The 23,222-nt window shown below is 35.3% G+C and overlaps 1 protein-coding gene across 2 annotated transcripts in view; it reads left to right on the top strand.

The window, feature by feature from the left end:
* The first annotated feature begins 1,224 nt into the window (after nucleotides 1-1,224).
* Nucleotides 1,225-23,222, top strand: part of LOC126971595 (medium-chain acyl-CoA ligase ACSF2, mitochondrial-like) — a 31,849-nt gene continuing 9,851 nt past the window's right edge. Inside the window, exons 1-6 of one of the 2 annotated variants that reach the window (XM_050817924.1) lie at nucleotides 1,225-1,371; nucleotides 9,008-9,185; nucleotides 12,057-12,185; nucleotides 14,834-15,054; nucleotides 17,740-17,858; nucleotides 22,406-22,512. In XM_050817924.1, the coding sequence (XP_050673881.1) occupies nucleotides 1,319-1,371; nucleotides 9,008-9,185; nucleotides 12,057-12,185; nucleotides 14,834-15,054; nucleotides 17,740-17,858; nucleotides 22,406-22,512 (807 nt within the window). In that variant the 5' untranslated portion in view covers nucleotides 1,225-1,318. Of the gene's footprint in view, nucleotides 1,381-9,007; nucleotides 9,186-12,056; nucleotides 12,186-14,833; nucleotides 15,055-17,739; nucleotides 17,859-22,405; nucleotides 22,513-23,222 lie in introns of both variants that reach the window. The other variant, XM_050817925.1, reaches the window with a different exon arrangement.

Raw genomic sequence — 23,222 nt, 5'->3', positions numbered from 1 at the left:
CAGTAAATACAAACTATTTTTAGTTTTTGCCCATAGAGGAATACATGCTCAAACACAGCATATTATGTATGTTTATAAACAATAAAATTACCAACGTGCTGTGCAGATATTATTAGATCTTGCTAGGGCTATCGAAAGGATTTCTAGAGCTATCCTAAGGAATTCTATTCTTCTTCCTAATAAATCTTATAAAATTAAAAATCTTGCTTATAAGGCAGAGTTACTGCTTTAAATGTCTCCGAGCAGGGGCGTAGGTACCGCCGTATCGATTATACTACCCCCCGGGCCATGGGGACCCCCAACGTGCGAAAGCTATAATAAATAAAAACTTCCCAATTTTTTTATTGCAGAAATGAAAAATGTCAAAAAAAGATAAAAAAAAACTAAAGTCAACCTCAGCTATAAATATTTAATAAAGCCGAAAAAAGACAACGAGAGTGTACCTATATTTAATTTGAATTGCTTGAAAAAAATTGGAAAAAGTGATAGATAGATAATTGGTGGATAGATATCTCTTTTAATTATCCCCCAAAAAATTTTTTTACGGGGTCTCGTCAAGACACGGTACGCCAGTGTGTCCGAGACAAAACGGTTTGACGCCTATTTGGTTGAAAACTTGAAATAGCATTAACCAATCCAGTGATCCGTCCGTATAAATGGGGCCTAACCCTTAAAGTTTTAACACTTAATCGTGCTGTAGCTGATAAGATAATTATTTATTGATGAGTGACTATTATGATGTACTAGCTTACTTAATTCTCTCCTAAGCATATCGTCATAACTTGTTTTTCGTATCTCTGCTTCCCTGTTCTGTGTATTCTCATTCAAAACCCTTAAGGTAATATTTAGAGTGAACATTTATTTTATAATTACGTACGTAATTAATTATGTCATCAGCTATAAGCTGTATTTAATTTTTATTGAAATGTGCGATATTATTCGTTTCGATAATCACTGCGAAATTCGGATCATATAATATGTCGTCAGTGCGTCGAACTTAATATTATCGTCCATTTGTTTACGTTTATTGAGATTATCGGCAGTGAGTAGACTTTCACATCCAAAATCAGTCGCCTAGCATGCGCCCAGATAGCCAACCGCTCACAAAAATATATTATCTGTTGTTATATATTGAGAAACGTAATTAAAAGACACAGTGAGTGAACAGACGCAGTGTGTGCTTATCCACCAAGTGACCGCCGATCATCATAGATATTGACGTCAAGGACACTTCAAGTTGAGGCTAAGCACTGCTTGTACTTAAAGTTACTATGGTTATCCACTGTGTTCATTTGCTGAGTTCTCTGCTACCCGAAAGATGTTTCCCCGCGGTACTGCGCGTTCTAATTTTAAGCATTTGCGTTTCACAAGGTAATTCAGGTGAATATTTATTTTAATAATAATTCTTTTCAATTGTTTCATATAGAAAAATATTCGCAACTATTTCTATGAATTACTTTAATTTTAAAATATTTTAAACATTTATATTATCATGATAAAAATATATTGAATTAATTACGAAGTAATATTAATTGAATTCTTAATAACTAATAGGTATATAATAGTATTATATACAGGAATTACACTTTAAGCCTATTGTTATCTAGCTTATATTATTTAAAAAAAAATATGGCTTAGTGCCATTATGAAAAATACTAATTTGTTGATTTATAACAGGGTTGTTGTCAAATTATATACCTACCGGACATTTTGAGTAATATATTACCTACTTAGTAAAAGACTAATGGATACTCATTATCATACGTTCGCACTTATGAAATAGTAATAATTAATTACTTAACTTGCAAGCTTCTAATTGAGCTTATTAAAATTATTTTTTGCATAGATATATTCTGTAATTGTTACGTGGTGTGCGAATGAGATTACAATTAGTTGGTCAGTTATTCGCGCTAAAGTAATTATTAGGTATTTGACTTAAAGGAAATTGACGCGTTTTTGTTGTCATACCGAAAATCATAATATAAAGTAATTGTGGAAATTATATTGATAAATTGCATTGTGTTATGGTATTGCGATGCCAAATATTCTTCCCACTTCTTATTTGCGTGCCAAAGATCATCATGTCAAATTTTTCACCGCAGCAGTTAGGAACAGGGATTCAGATCACAGGCTAAATAGCTCACAAGTATGTCAGCCAAGGTGTCCACCCTCTACCTGGTTTCGTTGTTTTTATGAACGCTCATCGGCCTGCCTGTTTTATAATAGATAAAAGATAATAACCCACTAATAACCCATAATGTGTTAATTAAAACATGTGGTCTTGTCGTGTTTGTATTTAAGTGTTTTTTTCTTAAACCAAAAATACATTGGTATGTAGCGGGCGAGAATCGAACCGGTGGTTTCGAAGTGAGAGTCTACTGTTCAACCCATTCTGAATATAATCCCATAGAAGAACATTACATATTGTTAGCAGATAAAAACACTTATCTGGTATCCACCTGGTTGACATACTATGCTAAGACCTACTGTTTTTAAATGTTATTTTTTATGAAAATAAGGGACGAGACGACCAGGACGTTCAGCTGATGTTAATTGATACGCCCTACCCATTACAATGCAATGCCGCTCAGGATTCTTGAAAAACCCAAAAATTCTGAGCGGCACTACAATTGCGCTCGTCACCTTGAGACATAAGATGTCAAGTCTCATTCGCTCAGTAATTTCACTAGCTACGGCGCCCTTCAGACCCAAACACAGATATGTTTACACATAACTGCTTCACGGCAGAAATAGGCGCCGATAGTAGATAAAAGATGATAAAACTTTAATTAAAACGTGGTCTTTGGTGGTGGTGTAAAATAAAATAAATGTTTGTCGTAGAACACTATTCCAAATATGAAACTTCTGTTCAGTTACAGTGATATTTCATTTTGGTAACTTAGTATTTTTCTTAGAAATTATTTATATAAGCTGACCCAGCAAACGTTGTATTGCCGATATTAAAATCGCGATACAAAAGTAACTGTTGATCGTAGATGGGTGAAAATTTGAAATTGTATGTATTTTTTTATGCTGACTCCTAATTTAAAAAAAATAAAAAAAAAATACATGTGGACCCTTAACATTTAGGGGGATGAAAAATAGATGTTTCCGATTCTCAGACCTCGACCTACCCAATATGCACTAAAAATTTCATGAGAATCGTGTTTCGTTAGGCTTAACAATCAACGCGAGTAAATATTTACGCGGACTATTTTGGCGGTATAAAAGTTTAAGCTGAGAATATCAGTTGTCAGAGAGGACATGACACTTGTCATCTAGAAGGCCTCGGTAGAAAAAGAAAAAAAATAAACAAGCTGTCAACCACGGACGAGTAAAAAAGAAGTACTCCGCGCCGTGATATAAGCAAGTGAAGCACCGTTATGCTAGTGTGTGTGCGGTTACCGGGGATACTAGTTACACAATTTTTCCCCTTTAAATAATCATAAATGGCCTCAAATACTTATATAGTATCGTTTTTACACTTATTCACAACGCACGACGGCATTTTTAAAATATTTTATTGAGACGCAAACTGGTCTGTCACAGACGATGACAATTCTCATAATGGCCGTCAATCGGCCTGTAGTAGTGTGTGTGCGTAGGGCTATGTTTTGGTGCTGCACTGTTATGTAAGGTGACACGGAGTCCTTATTTTTTTACTAGTCTGTGGCTGTCAACATTTGACTACATAATTGAATTGTTAAGGCCATTTCATGTCACGTTAATAATAATTAATAATTAAAAGGTTTATTTGGTTCAAAAATTCAGAAATCTTATTACTAATAACAATATTGTGGACATAACATAACCAAAATGGTGTCTAGTCAGCATTATGTGGGGAATTTTACTTCTCAACGCTGGTATTCTCTAGACACCGAGACACAGACTTCGAGAATTAAACATATATAATCCCCCAAGTCTACTGCTACCATAAACATTGGCAATGAAAATAAAATTATATATATACTTATACAAAACAATAAAAATTAAATCTGTTATTAATTAATACGCTTATCAATTTATGGAAAATAATAATAACATAACTTTAAATCAGAATATCATAACATCAGTAAGTAATCGGCAAAATTTTTCTTACAAATAAAATAACAATTGGTTTGAATAAATAATAGGTAAGTCATAACTTTGACCTTTAAAACAAAATAAAATATATCCTTATGACATCAATGAATCATCTATAAAACCCAATGATATTCTATACATAAAACCAAATAATAACAAATCCTGTAAGATCATATCATTATCAACTTATAGATATTTAAATTAGGTAAATAAATTCTTAGTAACAGAGCAAGATACTCAACTGTTTACCTGAAAATTTATTGAAATAGGCGTTACTTTGCGGAAATCCATAATTATCAAAATAATTTGAGTTTTTCTTTAGTGTTAATTGCGCCAATATATGTCTTAAAACAAGTAAAGTAAGTGTTTTAAAAAACTTTGATTCTCGTGTCGTGTAGAGGCGAAACACGTGTCAAATTGTTTTAAGACAATTTATTTAATTATTTAATAAACACTAAAAAAAAATTCAAATCATTTTGATGTTTACCTAAACTTCTAGCAAGTGCCGTTTGATTTTTTTTTAAAGAGTGACAGATACGTCAGAAGAAACGATAGAACATTGTCAGTTTATAAATTCGTTCATCAGTCACTTTTAAGGCATATTATAAACAATACCGAGATAGCGTACTCTGCAAGCACCTACATTGGAAAAACGAGAACGAAAATATCCAAGTGATTTATCACATGAATTTATTCAAGGATTAAAATTATCCTCGTTTAGTTAACCTCGTGTTACATTGTGTTTGGTCAAATCCGCCCTAAGACTAGTTGAGTGGTATAATACCGAGATATCCTAATTTTCCCTATGAAATGAGAAAAACGAACTGACAAATAACAATAACTCTTTACTTATATAATATTAGTATAGATTAAAGTTTTTTGTGCGATTTGATACCGAGATTAAAAGAGGTCACAAAGATCGACCACACGAGGAGATCTCACCGAAACTTGTTTACAATGATACAATGAAATTGCGTCGGTCTGTTACCACAATATGTATCTCATGAACTGTAATATTTTATTAACTAGTCAACCGACACTTGAAATTTTGATGATGATGTAATTTCTTTTGCCACTATAACAACAAATACTAACAACAGAACAAAATTAATATATAATAATATAATATTGACACACTTTTACACCAATTATCTTGCCCCGAACTAGATATAGCCCGTACTATGGGAACAAGACAACGTATTATCGTTTTTTTAATGCAATAATATACATACATAAACACACATAGATGACTCGGAAACAAACATCTATATTCATCATACAAATGTTTGCACCTACCGAGTGCATATAGTCGCACAATTTCGAGCGAAGCCAAGTCTAGCAACTCTGTGCTCGTGGAGTAATTTGGGGCCACAGACTGGACGGCGACTGCGTATACTGGTAGCGAGAAGCCTCCTTCTGACATTTAATAAGCTAGTTTGCATAGCTCTCAGTTCCTCTAGAGTCTTTTTGAGGTCGACATAATATGATGATTTGCGCCTTGATGATGCCTGGTTCACCAGGAAGCGGTTATCTTGAGCTTCTTTGCATGGTTTTTTTCCAGACCCAGGCTTTCTACTGACGGAACCAGTGTCTTGATATCGTTGCCAAGTCCTTTGGACAATCGAACGACTCACATTTATCCTCTGGGACACATAACATTGACTTATACCCTTCCTCCAGTAACGTTATAATTTTCTCGCTGTTATCGTTAATATGATTTTGAATTAATACGAACTATCAACGATTCCCGCCACGATACGCAACTGCAATTTTAAAGTCGTACTATGTCTTAAATTTGAATTTGTAATAAACGTTCTTAAGCAACACATCACTTCATAAATGTGCCAGTAATATTCTCAAATTATTAAAATCTCTTTTGCTATTTTTTTTGCAAGTGAGTTGAGTTACACTTACGATTTTATCATTATGTTTCAAAGTGACAAGTGCAATTGAGATGCCTCTCAGAATATCTTCCAGAACCCAGAGGTTCACTGCATTGTAATGGACAGGTTGTATTCTTATCATCAGGTGAAACTGCTTGCTCATCCCGCCATTTTTTCTAATAAAAAAAACACTTATCTTGCTTAACAGATTTATTCAAACAAAACAAATCTTTTAACTATATTTACAATACTATGACTACATAAAATTAAAACTATCATTACGTGGAAGCTTACCAAGAATACTGGCAGCATTTCCGCGTTGAATAGCTAGGCTGATCCGTTGACCGAGATAGCTGCCAGCGCATGGGTTTCCAGTAGCCTTATTGAGGCGCGAAGATAGTATTTTGAACCGCTCTCTCACTCCGCGCCTCCGGGCCAAGTGTCTCGACACCAAACGGCACAAAGATGTATGACTCACTGAGACCAACATACTTGCGACGCTTGCCGTCTTCAGCAGTCGAAGCAGCAGCCCCAGCACTAACTGATGAAACTTGGACATGAGAAGGAGCCCGACCCAAGTCGCATCCGACACCAGCGCCCTTCCCCGTGCCCAAGCCACCAGAGTCATTCCATCAGGACGCTTGCCATCGCGGAGGGTAATACCATTTCGCTCTAAATCAGCTGCTATATTAAGAGCGGCAAATGCCCTGCGGATGACCTCATTAATGCTGGCGTGATGACTGATACGGCTTGCCGATGTTAGGTAAGATAACCCGTGACACCCAAGAGCATCTACCTGAACGCCACATCTACATTGATATGGTTCATTCAGTTTTATACCTAGCCGATGTGATACGCATATTGACAATGTCAAATTGTCAAGTAGCGTTCCAATAGGCACAGAAGGCACGGCTTGTAACCAAAAGCCCGACTCATTTTGTGTCACGGCCAAAAGACGAGCACGCTCTGTTCTGTCAGTAGATGAGATCAAAAGATCATCAAAGGCTGACTTACAAAGAAGTGCGTCCCATGATTTTTGACACTTTAAATCGTCCGGAATATTTTGAATATTTGCAATATTTGGCCAAGCATTGTTAGCTTCGTTCAAATACACAATCTCTGAGTTACCTGATACATTATTTAGAATTCTAGTAACCAAAGGCTGTGCACTATGAACTGAAGATAGAAATGCTTGTAAGGCAACTTATCTTTCTTGTCTTCTTAACATTCGAATTTTATCACAAACAACTTTATTCGTACGTTGATCTGATTTTTTTTATGAAAATAAGGGATGAGACAAGCAGGACGTTCAGCTGATGGTAATAGATACGCCCTACACATTACAATGCAGTGCCGCTCAGGATTCTTGAAAAAACCCAAAAATTCTGAGTGGCACTACAATTGCGCTCGTCACCTTGAGACATAAGATGTTAAGTATAATTTGCCCAGTATTTTCACTAGCTCTGACGCCCTTCATACCGAAACACAATAATGCTTACAGATTACTGCTTCACGACAGAAATAGGCGCCGTTGTGGTACCCATAATCTAGCCGACTTCCTGTGCAAAGGAGCCTCTCACTTTATTATTATGTACAAATTAAATATATTACAGTTTTCACATTTAACAAGAGTATAATCAACTTACTAAATACAAGAGTTGCAGTTGAGTTTCTTGTATGTTCTTCTCAAGAGCTCCACTACTCTCAAACATAATCGTAGGACTAGGTGCTGTAATTAAAATTCAATATTTATAATATCTATTTAATATTATATAAAAACGCTTATTGTAGACTATTTCAATAAATTTTATTTGACTTTGAATTTTAATAATATACTCAAATAAAACTGAAAACAAAATTTTATGAACAATGCGGGACTTGAACTTGCGACCTCTCGCGATCCGTGCGAGCGCTCTTTCCAACTGAGTCAACCGTTCGACTTTCGTATCGTTGATAAAATCTTATATGCTTTGTTCAACTCTCAGATTGTGCTTCATCTACAGGATCTACTTTAATAATTACTCTACAGGTCTCGGGTTCGAGTCCCGCATCGTTCATAAAATTTTGTTTTAAGTTTTATTTGTGTAATTAACCCCAAAAGCGAGGGTAATCGGTTTAAAAACATAACATATTGTTCAATAATATAATAATCGTCTCTGTAGATAGTGCATAATTTATAAACATACTAGTGGACCCGACAGACGTTGTCCTGTACACAAGTCCTAATTTTGAAAAATTGGTTCAGCCGTTACGAGTCGTTCACTAACATACACATGAGCAGGAGAATTATATTATATGGACGGAATTGAGAATCTAAACCATTCTCGAATCCACCTGAAGACACACACCAATCTCAAATTCACTGGAACACACAAAAAAAAACATTAAAATCAGTCCAGCCGTTTAGGAGGAGTTCAGTTACAACAGAAGCACAAAAGAAATGTATATATTAAGATATTGTGTTTACTTTGATTTATCTGTAATAGATATCTGATGACAAAAAAATGAGTTACTAATAGTCATTATGATGATAACCTAGGCTAGCTAATACGTGTTACTATATTACCAACTGATAAACTTCAATCATAAGTCATTATAATGAACTGTGAATAATGAGCGATTAGATTTTAATAATATAATAATTAATAATATGATAATTTCTCTAATACAAGAGATTAATTTAAATTTTTACCAGTGGGAGGCTCGTTTGCACCGGATGCCGGCTAGATTATGGGTACCACAACGGCGCCTATTTCTGTCGTAAAGCAGTAATGTTTAAACATTAGTGGGTTTCAGTCTGAAGGGCGCCGTAGTTAGTGAATTTCTGGGCAAATGAGACTTGACATCTTATGTCTGAAGGTGACGAGCGCAGTTGTTGTGCCGCTCAGAATTTTTGGGTTTTTCAATAATCTTGAGCGGCACTGCATTGGGTGTATCAATTACCATTAGCTGAACGTCCTGCTCGTCTAGTCCCTTATTTTCATAAATAAAAATTCAATGCTTCATCAAAGACTGTAGATCTAAAACGTCTCTTATTCCAGGTTTACACGAAAATATACAAAACAAGCTAGCTACGTGCACCACCCAGGATGTGAACCATTAACCTATTCGAATTTGGGTGATGTTTTAGAAGAAACAGTGAATAAGTACCCAAATCGGGTAGCAATAAAGTCTATACATGAAAATTTGGAAATGACTTATGAGGATCTACTAAATAAGGTAAATAACTGTTTCATTTTTCTCGCACATAAATTGTACCCTTGCTGCATAATACCAGGCAAGCAAACTGTTTGCTCTTACAGGGAAATAGTTCTTTGTCTTCGTTTGTTTTTGGCCTTTCGAAGTGCTAAACTAGCACCATGCACTTCGTAAGAAGCTTTTGTTCGGAAAACGCCTCCAAGGAGGTATTTATTAGATCTTATATCTTTTAGCGAGCGAATCATGAGATCTCTGCGGAAAACTCGTTTTGAAGAGTTTTCACTACCATTGTCTTCTAGGTGGGTCACTCTCTTAGGATGAAAATTCATCTTGTTTTTTCTCTATTTGTTTTGGTACAACCATGTACCAATAAACATATTCAAATCACAAACGCTTATAAATTAAAATTTAATTATATAACAGTATCAATTTATTTTTTATTGATTAATAAAGTAAATCCTAAGATTTTTGGGTAATTATTTTAATATAAATTCAACACATTAGTTTAATTACGCTATTTACTTTCGTAAGTGGCGTTTCCGCTAATAATAATAATTTGACACTTATTATCAAGGCTCAGAACCGGTTTTAGATTTAATGATTGTAACCGGTTTATGTATTATAATATTTCGTTTGGAATGTAATAGTTATTGGAGTGTTTTATTATCACTTATTAACAGTTTATTTTATAGATAGGCGAATCGAGATGACTCATGCGTCCCAGTGCCTTTGATGTGCCAAATGACTCGGCCTTGTGGATTCGCGGAAAACCGTCCCTTACCGGTTTATTCCTTGAAACCTTTATTTTGAGGTTAAATAAGCAAATAGTGGTTAAATGTGGACAAAATAGATAAAACGGCGGTATGATTTTGTCGGTTTTCAAGCCTTGCCTCAGTCTTATTTACGGCACTTATAGAGATGCAGCAGTTTTTAGTTTAGCTGGGCTGTTTACACACAGCCTCTTGAATGGGTCATTGTGCGTTTTCGTTTATCTTCTTACTCCAACCAGCCCAGATCATTCCAGAAGTATAGCAGTCTTTTTTAGCTTCTGCAGGCATCTGGGAGCGATGCTGGAGATAGGAGTATTTGTACCCGTTGTTTGGCCATACTCCTGCATTCCATAAGCACGTGTTCTAGCATTTCTTCTGCCTCCATGCATACTCTGCACAAAGGGTGTGCCTGTTACACCTATGATAAATTTAAAGAAATAAACATTTATTTAAAGATATAAACATTTTTTCTGTTGCTTCTCAGTACATTTTTGATAATGTTCTGTATGTTCATAAGCACATTGAGGAATTTTCTAGAAACTGTGACATTCAAAATGTTAACACGAGGAACAAACATAAACTTGTTATGCCTACTACTCGGTTGGGTCGAGTTAGTAAGTCTTTTGTTGGGCGATGTATATCCTTCTACAATATGATCCCAGAAAATGTACAAAACAAATGTGTTATGAAATTTAAAAGAATTGTTAAAAAAATGTTTGTGTGGGAAAGGTTATTTAACGATTTTCTTAATGACACCACGGACTGGGAATAAAGCGAACTTCAGGCTCTTTAATTATAAATGTTTATTGTACAATATCACATTGTTATCCATATTTTATATTAAAAAAAAAGCCCGCTGAGTTTCTTGCGCCCATTCTTCTCAGGTCTGAGGCAGTCTCTTTTGATGGGTGGTAGTTTTAAAGATTAATAAGTGATTTTAAATCCTATTTTGAATAAAAATATTTGAATTTGAATTTGATAAACAGATGCTTGTTCGAGGGTCAGTGACCGGTGACTACACCTACAATTGTACGTATTTTGTCCATGTGTAGTCTCAACAGGTTGCGGGCGAACCTCTTTCAGGGCACCGGAACCGCATTCATTGTTTAACTGCAACCTTGACTGTTTCTCCATTCTGTTAGGTGGAATTGTTCCGTTTTTCCCGCAGACACTTTTAATTTGGGCCTGAGGTATGGGTAGCAGTGGCTCCAATCCGTACGCAGCAGTTTTGTATAGATGTTAAAATGATAAAAAATAACACTTTTCCGTCCTCTCTCCGCTGTTTGAGACGCCGCAGGTAGCGAGATTTTGACAATAGTAGGTAGGTACCTACTATTCTCGTAGTATCAATTTTTGGCTACAACTTCACAATTCAATCGTTCTGACCACGTGGCCTTTCGTTCTTCTCATACATTTACTTAGTTTTCTAAAGCGCGATCTTCAATTTTCCTAGACACTGAACTCAGAATTATAAATAAACTGTGTACTTAGAATTCTATGATATTATTTCTAGCTGTTGATAAAAGCATTTGCGGAAAAAAAGGATTAGGACTTCCGCAATTTTTACATCTTTTATATTATATAAAACTAAGTAAATTTATATTGATTATAATTGCCTGCAATAATGATCAGTAATTAAAACTAAGTAGGCATTTCCTTAAATTTTCTTACATGGGTGATTTGTTCATTACTATTTATCCTTGTATTATCTTCCAGTCTTACTAAACTAATATTCAAGCATTGTTTTGTTTGAACATACAGATTTCATCATCATCATATCAGTCGGAAGACAAAGGCTTTCCCCAAAGATAATCCGTGCGGTGTTTTTTTTTAATGACAATAAGGGACGAGACGAGCCATATGTTCAGCTGATGGTAATTGATACGCCCTGTCCATTACAATACAGTGATGCTCAAGATTGATTGCAATTCTAAACATGTTTTATATAAGATTTTATGACGATATGTCACTCGAACGGTCAGCTCAGTTGGAAGAGGTCGTGGGTTTGAGTCCCGTATCGTTCATAAAATTCTGTTTTCAAATTAGATTTGTGTTATGGAAATATTAAATTTAACATTCGTGCCAGGTCAAAGAGTAATATAATATCAATTAAAATTTTTAGGCGGATGCGTTAGGGTGCGCTCTTCGAAACAATGGATTTGAGAAAGGAGACCGACTTGGCATTTGGAGTCAGAACTGTTCCGGATGGATTATATCGGCGATAGCAGCTGCTCGTGCGGGGCTTATCTCTGTAAGTAATTTTTTAATTTTTGCCATCGTCATAAAATGTTCATTACACTCACAGCACTATATATATCAATCTATGTACTCTACTAGCGGATCCGTTAGACGTTATTCTGTACACACGTCTTAAATTTAAAAAATCGGTGCAGCCGATAGTAGATTTTCACTAACATACACATGAGGCAGGAGAATTTTATATGGAATGAATTGAGAATCTAAACCAATCCCAAATTCACTGAAACACAGGTCCAGCCATTTTGGAGGTAGATTAATCGTGAATCTAAATCATACTCGAATCCACTTGAACACACACAGAAAACTTCATTCAAATCGGTCCAGCCGTTTAGGAGTTCACTGTCAACATACGTACAGAAGAATCATATATATTAAGATATACCTCTGGACTGGCGGCTGTCAAAGTGCTTTTGTGCCTGTTTGATATTCGCCATTTTGGCGCAGTTGGCCATGTAGCGAGAGTCTGCGGTACTAAAACTAGTGATGACAACCTCGATAGATGGTGGGAAACTATTTACAAAAAAAAAATGTGTACTTAATAACGTTGATTCTTCAAGTATAAATAACACCGAAAACGAAAGAAATTAATTCAAAATTCAAAAATACTTCAGAGTATTGTACGTTCCGTCGCAGCCATTTGTATTATACGTCAAAATTAGTTCTCTGGACGCTCGCGAGTGGCGCTTCAAATAGGCACAAAAAATTGTTGTCAAATATATGAAACAGCCTGTCCAGTGGTATTTATACAGATGAGTGATAACACTCACAAATGTCCATTCACGCATGATTCAAGTCATGCGAAGTGAATGGTTGTAAAACTTGCTTTGCTATCAAGAACGTGAGGCATCTATTAAAATGCATAAACTAGAATTGTTATTAAATAGATAAAGGCCATATGTTATGTTTTGAGCTCATGCGACCATGTCGTCGTATGATCATTCTTCGGTATTATATTGATCCGTTTTTTATTTATGATAATAAGGGACGAGACGAGCAGGACGTTCAGCTGATGGTAATTAATACGCCCTGCCCATAACAATGCAGTGCCGCTCAGGATTTTTTCCACAATTTCGCTCGTCACCTTGATACGTAAGATGTTAAGTCTCATTTGCAGAGTCATTTCACTAGCTACGGCGCCCTTTAGACCGAAACACAGTAATGTTTACACACTACTGCTTCACGGCAGAAATAGGCACCGTTGTGGTACCCATAATCTAGCCGGCATCTTATGCAAAGGAGCCTCCCACTGGTAAGAAGTCCGTGTCCGTTTTATCTTGTTTGCGGTCGATATCGCTACTATCACGCCGAAAGAATATGTTTTTGTGCGTCGTATTTTATTAACAATAACTGTGTAACATTTAGCCCATAATATGTGTTAATTCTGTGGAGTGATTGGATTTAGTTATCACTCGACGGTCAATGAACCGTTCATTTTATTAATAATTATAAGTTTGTTTATGATAATTATATAATCTTTTCATACGACTTATTTTCGATTATTTATACGTCGTATGGTATTTTGTGCAATGCACGCACACTAACAGAAAGTGACATACTAATCGCGAGTGTAAGACGTAACTTGTCAGTTGTCACGCACACTAAAGTAATAAACCTGGCCTATTTTCATCGGTTGACTAGCAGCAAGAGTCTTTATCTGGATATATATATTTTCTAATGAATAAACTATACATCAAACATTTTAATAGTATATCTAGTTTGTATACAAATCACATGCAGGTTTTATGTTATCTTTGCTATTTAAGTTTAAAAGGATTTCATTTTATATTATCTCCTTTTAATTCTAAACAGTTTTGAAGTAACATATATTATTGTTTTTATGGAAGCAAAGCAAAAACGAACGAATCTACATCTGACTTTAAGTGATCACCGCCGCCCACATTCTCCTGCAACAATAGAAAAACACAAGATCTTTACCGGCCTTTAATAGACATTACGGCCTGTAATTATATTATGATGCTAAAGTTATCTAATTTGCGAAAATGATTATTTATTTATTTATATCTTAGCTTTTCCCGAACTTAAAAGGAAATAAATTAATGAAGGAACGTTGGAATCTGAAATATAAGTAGCCACCATAAACCATCTAGGATCAACTTCGCATCGAATGGTGGTAGTTTCATATCAATACGATCAGCAGTTTAGGCGTGAAAGAACCTCAAACAAAGACCATTTTCTATATATATTGATTTTATTCAGAAACAAACAGTTATTTATAACTATATTAGCTGAGAAATACTTATTTAAATATAAACCCTACAGTGTCCTAGACTTTTATAAACTACATCATTAATTATTTTATATTACACAAATTCTTAATTATAGACATAAGTTTTAAAGATTATCCCCGTTATTCATAATAGTCTGCTAACTTAAAGCATTGCCAATTCTCACTCTATCTTCTTCTATTGACCTAAGTCAGAATTAGAAAAAACACTCCTTAGCGGCTGTTTTAAGTTAGCGGACCATTATGAATAATACCATCTATTTACCAGCAAACAAACTCTCAGTTATCTATATACGTAATTCAGGAATCAGTATTTTGTAATGCATCAGAGAAAAATGCTTTGTAAAGTATATACTATGCTTCACAATAGTGAATATATTTTTTCAAATTTTCAGGTTATGATAAATTCATTATATGAATCATCAGAATTGAGACACTGTATTAATAAAATTGAATTAAAAGGTTTGGTACTTGGCGACAATATAAGTGGCAAGAACTACTATGAGATGTTACGACAGTTAATTCCAGAGTTAAATAATACGAAACCGGGAGATTTGACGTCCGAAACATTACCCTCCTTGAAATATTTATTTTCTATGGGAAAAAACGATTTGAAGTAAGTGTAATAATAATAATAATTTACATCACGAAGGATGGCACAGTAGACATATGTCGGGCGTGCAATGGAGAGTATTTGCAAAGACACAACCAAGTAGCCAGGATTATCCATCAGCAACTTGCTCTTCGGTACAGTCTTGTGCATTTTGAAGTCCCATATTATAAGTATACTCCGGAGTCAGTTCTGGAAAACAGACGTGCCAAGCTCTACTGAGACCGATCTATCATCACGGACAGAACTATCATTGCTAATAAGCCTGATATTGTTTTGCCAGATTGGTTAGAGCGTCAGGCATTTATTGTTGATATCACCGTTCCGTGTGATGATAACCTTGTGAAAGCTGAAATAGACAAATTGTCGAAGTACCTAGACTTAGCACACGAGGTTACTGACATGTGGGATGTTGATGCAACAATAATTGTCCCAATAGTCGTTTTCGTTAACGGTCTTATAGCAAAGAGCATCGACCATCATCTCAAGAGGCTCTCACTTAATATTTGGCTATAGGGTCAGTTACAGAAAGCAGCTGTTTTGGGAACGGCACGCATCGTGCGGAAGTTCCTCTGTCTGTCGCCCTAACCACCGGCGGAATTGTCGTGAACCAACGCCGGCAGGACTCTATTTTTTATATTTATATTTGTAATATTGTTTTTTATAAATATGTTATATATATAAATGTAGAAAATAAGATGAAATTGTAAAGAAAACAATAATAATAAATTTCTTTATTGGGGCAATAGAGGCCTATATTTTGTTAGTAACAGGCTTAAAAAACTACGTTAGTATATTACAATTTCTACAATTTGCTTAATATAATATAATTTATTCTTAATACACACTTAAAACATAGGATAACTTTGTTAACAATCTGAGATAGCCTATTTTTATCGGACAAGAACTTGATCGAATCGTTGCAGTATTCGCGAATCCAGTTTTCCCGCTATCATATTCAGGATACTGTTTGAGCTCGAACGCAGCCTTACCAGGACAGATGACGTCCTTTTCCGATAATTATTGTTTACTAGCTGACCCGACAGACGTTGTTCTGTATATAATAAATAAAATAATGTTTTTATATGAATTTGTCAATAATATATCATAACATCATTAATTACTTCGTAAAATATGCACCCTGTTGTCGTAATGAAATTGTGTCACAGCAGAACTGTCAAACCGTGCGTCAATAAATTCTCTCATAGAAATTATGTAAATTTGTTGTTTTTATTTAATTTAGGAGCATTTTCCTATTTATTCACCTTTAAACCTTCTCTGGACTTCCACAAATAATTCCAGACCAAAATTAGCGAAATCGGTCCAGCTGTTCTCAGGTTTTAGCGAGACTAACGAACAGCAATTCATTTATACATATATATATATATGAATGATTTCGAATAGGGTTGCTAACAACAGGATTCAAAACGCATCATAAACAATACCTTTAAATGATTTTAAGTTTAACCGTTCGAGTGACGTATCGTCATAAAATATTGTATGCTTTGTTCAACTCTCGGGTTGTGGCTTCATCTACAGGATCTACTTTACAGTTGATAACCTGCTGAACCCCGATATTTGCATAATAGGAAATTGAATTGAGATGACGCTTTAGCAAATCAAAACAATGTGTTATGTTTTTAAAGTGATAACCCACACTTCTGGGATTAGAGGTGAGTCGAGTCCCGCATCGTTCATAAAATTTCGTTTTCAAATTTTATTTGTCTATTAATCCCAGAAGTAAGGGTTATCGTTTTAAAAACATAACAAATTGTTTTAAATATGTTTCTATTGTGATCCGTTTTCTCCGCAACGAAAAGTTTAAAATTGACGTTTAAAAAAACGATATTCTAAGATGGGATGTATAACAACTATTCAAATTTTAAATATTTCAATCAATTGCTTTTAAATTCAATAAGCAAATATGTTAAAACCGATATCCGATTTTAATATTGTAATGTTCCTGGTTTGGTCACGAGTGAAACAACTACCCCTTTATTCATAATAGTCTGCTAACTTAAAGCATTGCTAATTCTCAGTCTGTCTTCTTCTATTGACCTAAGTCAGAATGAGAAAAAACACTTCTAAGCGGATGTTTTAAGTTAGCGGAACATTATGAATAAGGGGGCTAATCTTAATACTTTACTATGTAGCACTACACCCGCGGGCGTCCGCTTGCAATCGATAGCCGATTGGAATTGGTATCGCAGCCTAAGTCTGCTTTGGTTGTGTGGGACTCACGTAAAACCTAAGTGCCTACCCACTAAACACCACCTGAGGTTGGCTTTGGGCAAGTGCCCTCTAAGCATTCATCGAAGGCGGCCTTCTCTTAGGGAGAGAGAGGCGCTAGCGGTAGCTAGTATGCGCTTCCTTATAATAGCACTTAACGTCACACGGTTAATGTCACTGTCGATGTCATGACAGTGACAATGATAGTTAACACATACTCAGTTCGGACTACACTACAAGTATCATTCTCGATTGCCACGGTTGAAGAGAATTTAAATACACACATTACTTTACTTTCTCATCTCATCTCATCCCACACGTTACTTTCTCGCCCTTGCTACTCATCCCCGCCACTTCACTGTTAGGAAATACATTATTTATACTATAATTTTAGCCAGTATTTTTTAATGGTAAAACGTAGCGGTATGTCATATTTTATTATTGTAATTTTATATATTACAGAGGTGTCTATAACGTGAATTCATTTACGAATGAATATAATAATAAGGACACAACGAAATATCGAAGAGAAATAAAACCAGAGGATGGAGCAATCATTCATTTCACATCAGGATCAACAGGTGGGTATTTTTTTTTGTTGATATTTTGTTAGACGCAATGTTTTTTAAGTAACTATACAAAATTAAAAGCAAATCCAGCCTTAAGGCGAAACTAAACGTCAGCGACCTTGAGCGATATGAGTTCACGGCTGTCGGCCCGCCATCTATGTAACAAAGCCTATATTTTGAACATTCTTGCGTGGAAAACGTAATATTTTAACAGGCGCAAACAGTTTATATACTTACAATTCTCACTATTGATTACTTATCTGAATAAATGTACCTACACAAAAAAAGTACAAGCTATAAGAATAACTTTTCTGTGAGTCGTACTAAACAAATGCGTCATGCCGAGAAAAAACTTGTTTAACTGCAAAGAAAAGTGGTAGATTAAAATAGCTCTGGAGTGTTAACTATGACCAACATTGGCAACCTACAAATAAGACTTAAGGGTATGTGTTACATGATAAAGTAGTGTTTATAGCTCCAAGTGCTATATTTTCACCACAAAAATTGTCTAAAAACACCTTGTTTGCGTGAATTCTGCTTACCCTTCGCCTTAACAGGTTATATGTTGGCTTATATTATTGTTCAATACATGTTATTCTGATGACAGTGTCATCTTTTTATATGTTAAATTGCACAACGCTTATGTTATTTTTAGTCGTATATAAAGCCGTCCTTCACGAGGTAAAGTCATAAAAAATCATTACACGAAAATTGTGTAGTGTTACATACATAAATAGTGTTACATACGAAAATTGTGTAGTGTTACATACATTCATACTCATATGCCCTACTTATTAAGAAACTTACAGCCATTTATATAACATACATGATTAATTAATTAATTAATTCAAGGTCCACCAACACAGAATCAACACGAGACAATTCATAAGATTGTAACATAAATTTCAAAAATCGTGTTCCTGCAATTACAGGTGAACACATCATGCACATAAACATACAAACAATTTAGTTCTTAAGAACTTAGAAGATGATAAAGAATAAATATTATACTAGCCAAAATAGTTCCTAACGATGCTTATTACACAGTGAAATTTAAGACTTATTAAAAATAATTAGAGCCAATTAACTCACAGATACAAATATAACCTTAGGCCACGTTCAGATGACGCATGCCGCCCTGTTTCAGTTTGAGTTCTACATTTGTCGAAGATGGACGTAGAAAAAATTTCTTCTTTTCTTCATTGTCATGTCCTTTACAGAATATAAGGACGAGTTCTTTCCAAGCCTGTCTTCTTAAAATCTTCTCTGAACAATCGCTACTTGTCATGTGCCAAATCGCAGGACGTTTCTCTATTTCATCAATTAATAATTCCGTATTAAAAGCTTCGGTTTCCATTTCGGACGATTTCCGGATGAACTAGATGAACCCTAAAATATGTCTATGCGCGTCGAAAGCGCGCGCTCAACTGAACGGAAACATAAAAAACCAATGATCTCAATTGACGCGCGCTGACAACAATCGAGCGTTTAACGCGCGCTTTATTAAAACGCGCGTTAGCATATGTACGGTCTGAATAAAATGTATGTAGTTGTAAGCGCACGTTATCAAAACGCTCGTTGAGCGCTTGTCATCTGAACATAGGCTTAGGTACTAATTTTTTTATCGAAAGATACAAAATCGTACATAATCGTATATTCAGAGAATGTTTTATTCTCTGCCAAATCGTTACACAATTTATGACAAATGAATAAAGTACATACTTAATAATATTGGCATATGGTTCTATTTTCAAAATATAAGTTATTTTTTTCACTTACAAGTGGCCAGTTGAAAAAACTTTCAGTGTCACCTACGTATATTATTAGCATTAGATATACTGTCAAACCATGGATAATATTAATGAAAAACTCAAGATCTATACGCGTAACAAAGTGGAATGTAGACGAAGTTTAACCACTTGGTTGAAATCCATGAATTATAAATGGGAAATGGAAGGGTTATTTAACTACACGGAGTAAATTTTAGGTATACCTTCTTGATAGTACAATAAGTAGTGTTTTACGAAAAGTAACAATGACACACACCACACATACGCACACATGCTCATACACACACATACTCACATACACACACACACACACACACTCAGACTTCCTGTTTGTATAATATTTTTCTTATATTAAATTATATTTTTAGACTTAATTTGTGATCCCTAGTTTTTGGTACTGTTAATTTTAATTGATATGGAAGAGCGTGGCCTTCTGGCACAGGTGCTTCTCACTTAATAGAAGGTCACATTCCACTATTATGTTTGTACCATTTTTGTTACAGAAATAAATATTTTTTCATTTTTTTTCATGGAGAAAATAATTTCAACGCTTCAAACGAAGTTAACAATATCTAATTTGTCAACTACGTCAGGTCCACAAGCCACAGTATTTTATTTTTATGGAACCATAGGAGCGTTGACGGCCCTTAAGGAAGGCGTACGCGCTTTTTTTAAGGTGCCCATGTTGATTCGTCCTGGAAGCACAGCTCAAGGAAGCTCATTCCACAACTTTGTCGTATGTGGAAGAAACTTCCTTGAAAACCGCACTGTGGAGGACCGCCACACATCCAGATATAGTGGTATATATCCAGGTGATATTCTAATTTGTGGCGTGTCGTGTGAATATGGAATTCAGAAAAGAAAAATAAAAAATTTAAATATCGAATTTATTATTAATTCATCATCATCACCATCATCGTCATCCTCATCAGCCGGAAGACGTCCACAGCTGGACAAAGGCCTCCCCCAAAGATTTCTACGACGATCGGTCCTGCGCTGCCCTCATCCAACGTATTCCGGTGATCTTGACCAGATCGTTGGTCCATCTTGTGAGTACAAACACTGCGTCATCCGGTACGTGGTCGCCATTCGAGGACTTTACTGCCCCAACGGCCATCTTTCCGTCGAACTATAGGTATGCCCTAGGCTATATCGGTACTATGGTTCTCCTCATTTCTGATTCGATTTCATTATTTATGTTAAATTTTCGAGTCGTTAGGTATGTTGTATTTACCTTTCAGTCTCAGTTTGTAAATAACAAAGTAGACTCCAAATACCTATATATTCGCAATACACAATCACCCAACTGAGGTGAGCGGGCGTGAGTTTCTGAATGCTCATTGGTCAGATTATATTCACAATATATCGTAATTAAAGACTACTGTCTACTATGGCTTTATTTAAGAATTATTTTCCTAATATGGTATTTCAAAGTGTTCGCCCTTTATTAGGCGTCTATGGGGTACCTATTTATCTATATCCACCTATAAATATATAGTTGTTGTATATGGCCGAAAATAATATGGAATCGTAGTAAGAATTTATGCGTAGATTGGTTGCAAATGTTGTTTACTCAATAATTCCATCCAGTATTCTGTAATTTGCATTTACGATCAATATTTCATAATCACGTGCATGTATAGTGCAGATAATGCTGCTTAGACGTGTGGGTGGGTCAGGGCTAGTGTTGGAGTATTTGACTGTTAAAAGTATGGATTAATCTGTTGCCATTACAAATACTATACAGTCCACATTTCAATGAATTTTTGACCAAGTATATTTATTATGGACTAGCTGACCTGACAGACGAAGTTCTGGCTTAGCTATGGACTTTCAATTTGGACTGGAATAAAGAATAAAATTAATTTAAGTATTTATTATGATTATAATACATTATTGTTGTAATGTTACAACAACATTAATACGGCTTTACTCACGTTTTATCGGGGTGGGTTCAAATTAGTTTCGGATCATTCGGAGGTCCTACATCAGGGTGAGTGTAGTGGGTTCGCGAAAACGTCCCGTCTCACAATGCGAACTTGTACTCGTAGTGCGCGGCTGGACAAGGTGGGGGCCATGGGGTGCGCCGGTTGTGATGACGATCACGGCATCACCACCGGCGCGAGACGAGCAGGACGTTCAGCTGATGGTAATTAATACGTCATGCCCAATGCAGTGCCGTTCAGGATTCTTAAAAAACCCAAAAATTCTGAGCGGCACTACAATAATTGCGCTCGTTACCTTGAGACATAAGATGTTAAGTCTCATTTTGCCCAGTAATTTCACTAGCTACGGCACCCTTCCTATCGAAACACAGTAATGTTTATACATTACTGCTTCACGGCAGGAATAGGCGCCGTTGTGGTACCCATAACCTAGCCGGCATCCTGTGCAAAGGAGCCTCCCACCGGTATATCTAATATAACGAACACCTCTCAGTGATATTAGTGTGTTATTGTTGATCAGCTTTAGTGTTATTAGTATATCATTTATTGCAGCGACGTGTAACAAAAAATATACGGATATATACTGCGTTTTTCATACCTAATAGTATTAAGCCTGTTATTCTCCAGCAAAAAAGAAATACATGCGTTTTAATAATCTCTTAACCATTCTTCATAGTCCGACCTGTTTTTGGTGTATAAAAACTAATGATGATTTATAATAATGTTGATTTTGTGCGTCTAGAATTATATATAAATGGTGTTTATGTGATCATATTTTTCATATTATAATTTAAAGTGATTTAAATTAATTCTTTTATTACAGGTTTACCTAAAGGTGGCCTTGATTCAAACTTTGCTGTAGTAAATAGCGCTTACTTTAATGGGCTAAGATTTGGCTTACATGAAGAACATCACAAAATTTGTGTGCAGGTATACTTAACGATACTACTATATAATAAAGTATATCTCTCTCTTTCTTTCTGTGTTATTTGTAATGTACAGGCATTCTAGAAACTGTGATATCATATTGTTAACAACAGAAACATTCATAAACTTGGTTGAGTCGAGTTAATTTGTTAAACGATTATATGGTAAAGTTATTAACATAAATGACTCTCCTAACTGTACTACAACTTGGGAATGAGGCGACCGCGCTGTGACTAATTAACTTAAGAATAACTTTCAATTTTATGTTAACGAAAATTTATTAAATACTAGTCCGCTGAGTTTCTTGTGACCGTTTCTTCTCACGTATGAGGCATTATGTTTTCAAATGGGTGGTAGTTTTTGACGATCCAAAAATTATTTAATCTTAGGTTAAGGATTGGTCTCCGCTGCGCTCCAACTAGATACCGCAGGCGTAGTCGCAAAGTGCGGCAACTAATACTACTTCTTAGGTATTACGGTATCTAGTTGGAGCGGAGACCAATCATTAATCTAAGGATTCAATATTATAATAAATTTTTATGAAAGATGATTACAAGCAAGCGTATGGTAACATGATGGTAATTGATCACTAAAACTCTCTTACGGCCATTTTCAATAACCTATCTATCCTTAGTTTAACTTATTAGAGGTAGACAAATCTATTCTTTTACACTTACATTTCAGTAACCTGTCGACATAAGCATTGGACTATA

The sequence above is a fragment of the Leptidea sinapis genome, chromosome 24 (assembly GCF_905404315.1).
Source record: "Leptidea sinapis chromosome 24, ilLepSina1.1, whole genome shotgun sequence".
In the NCBI taxonomy this organism is placed as follows: Eukaryota; Metazoa; Arthropoda; class Insecta; order Lepidoptera; family Pieridae; genus Leptidea; species Leptidea sinapis.
The sequence above is the reverse complement of the archived record's forward strand: the minus strand, read 5'-3'. Positions and strand labels throughout refer to the sequence as shown.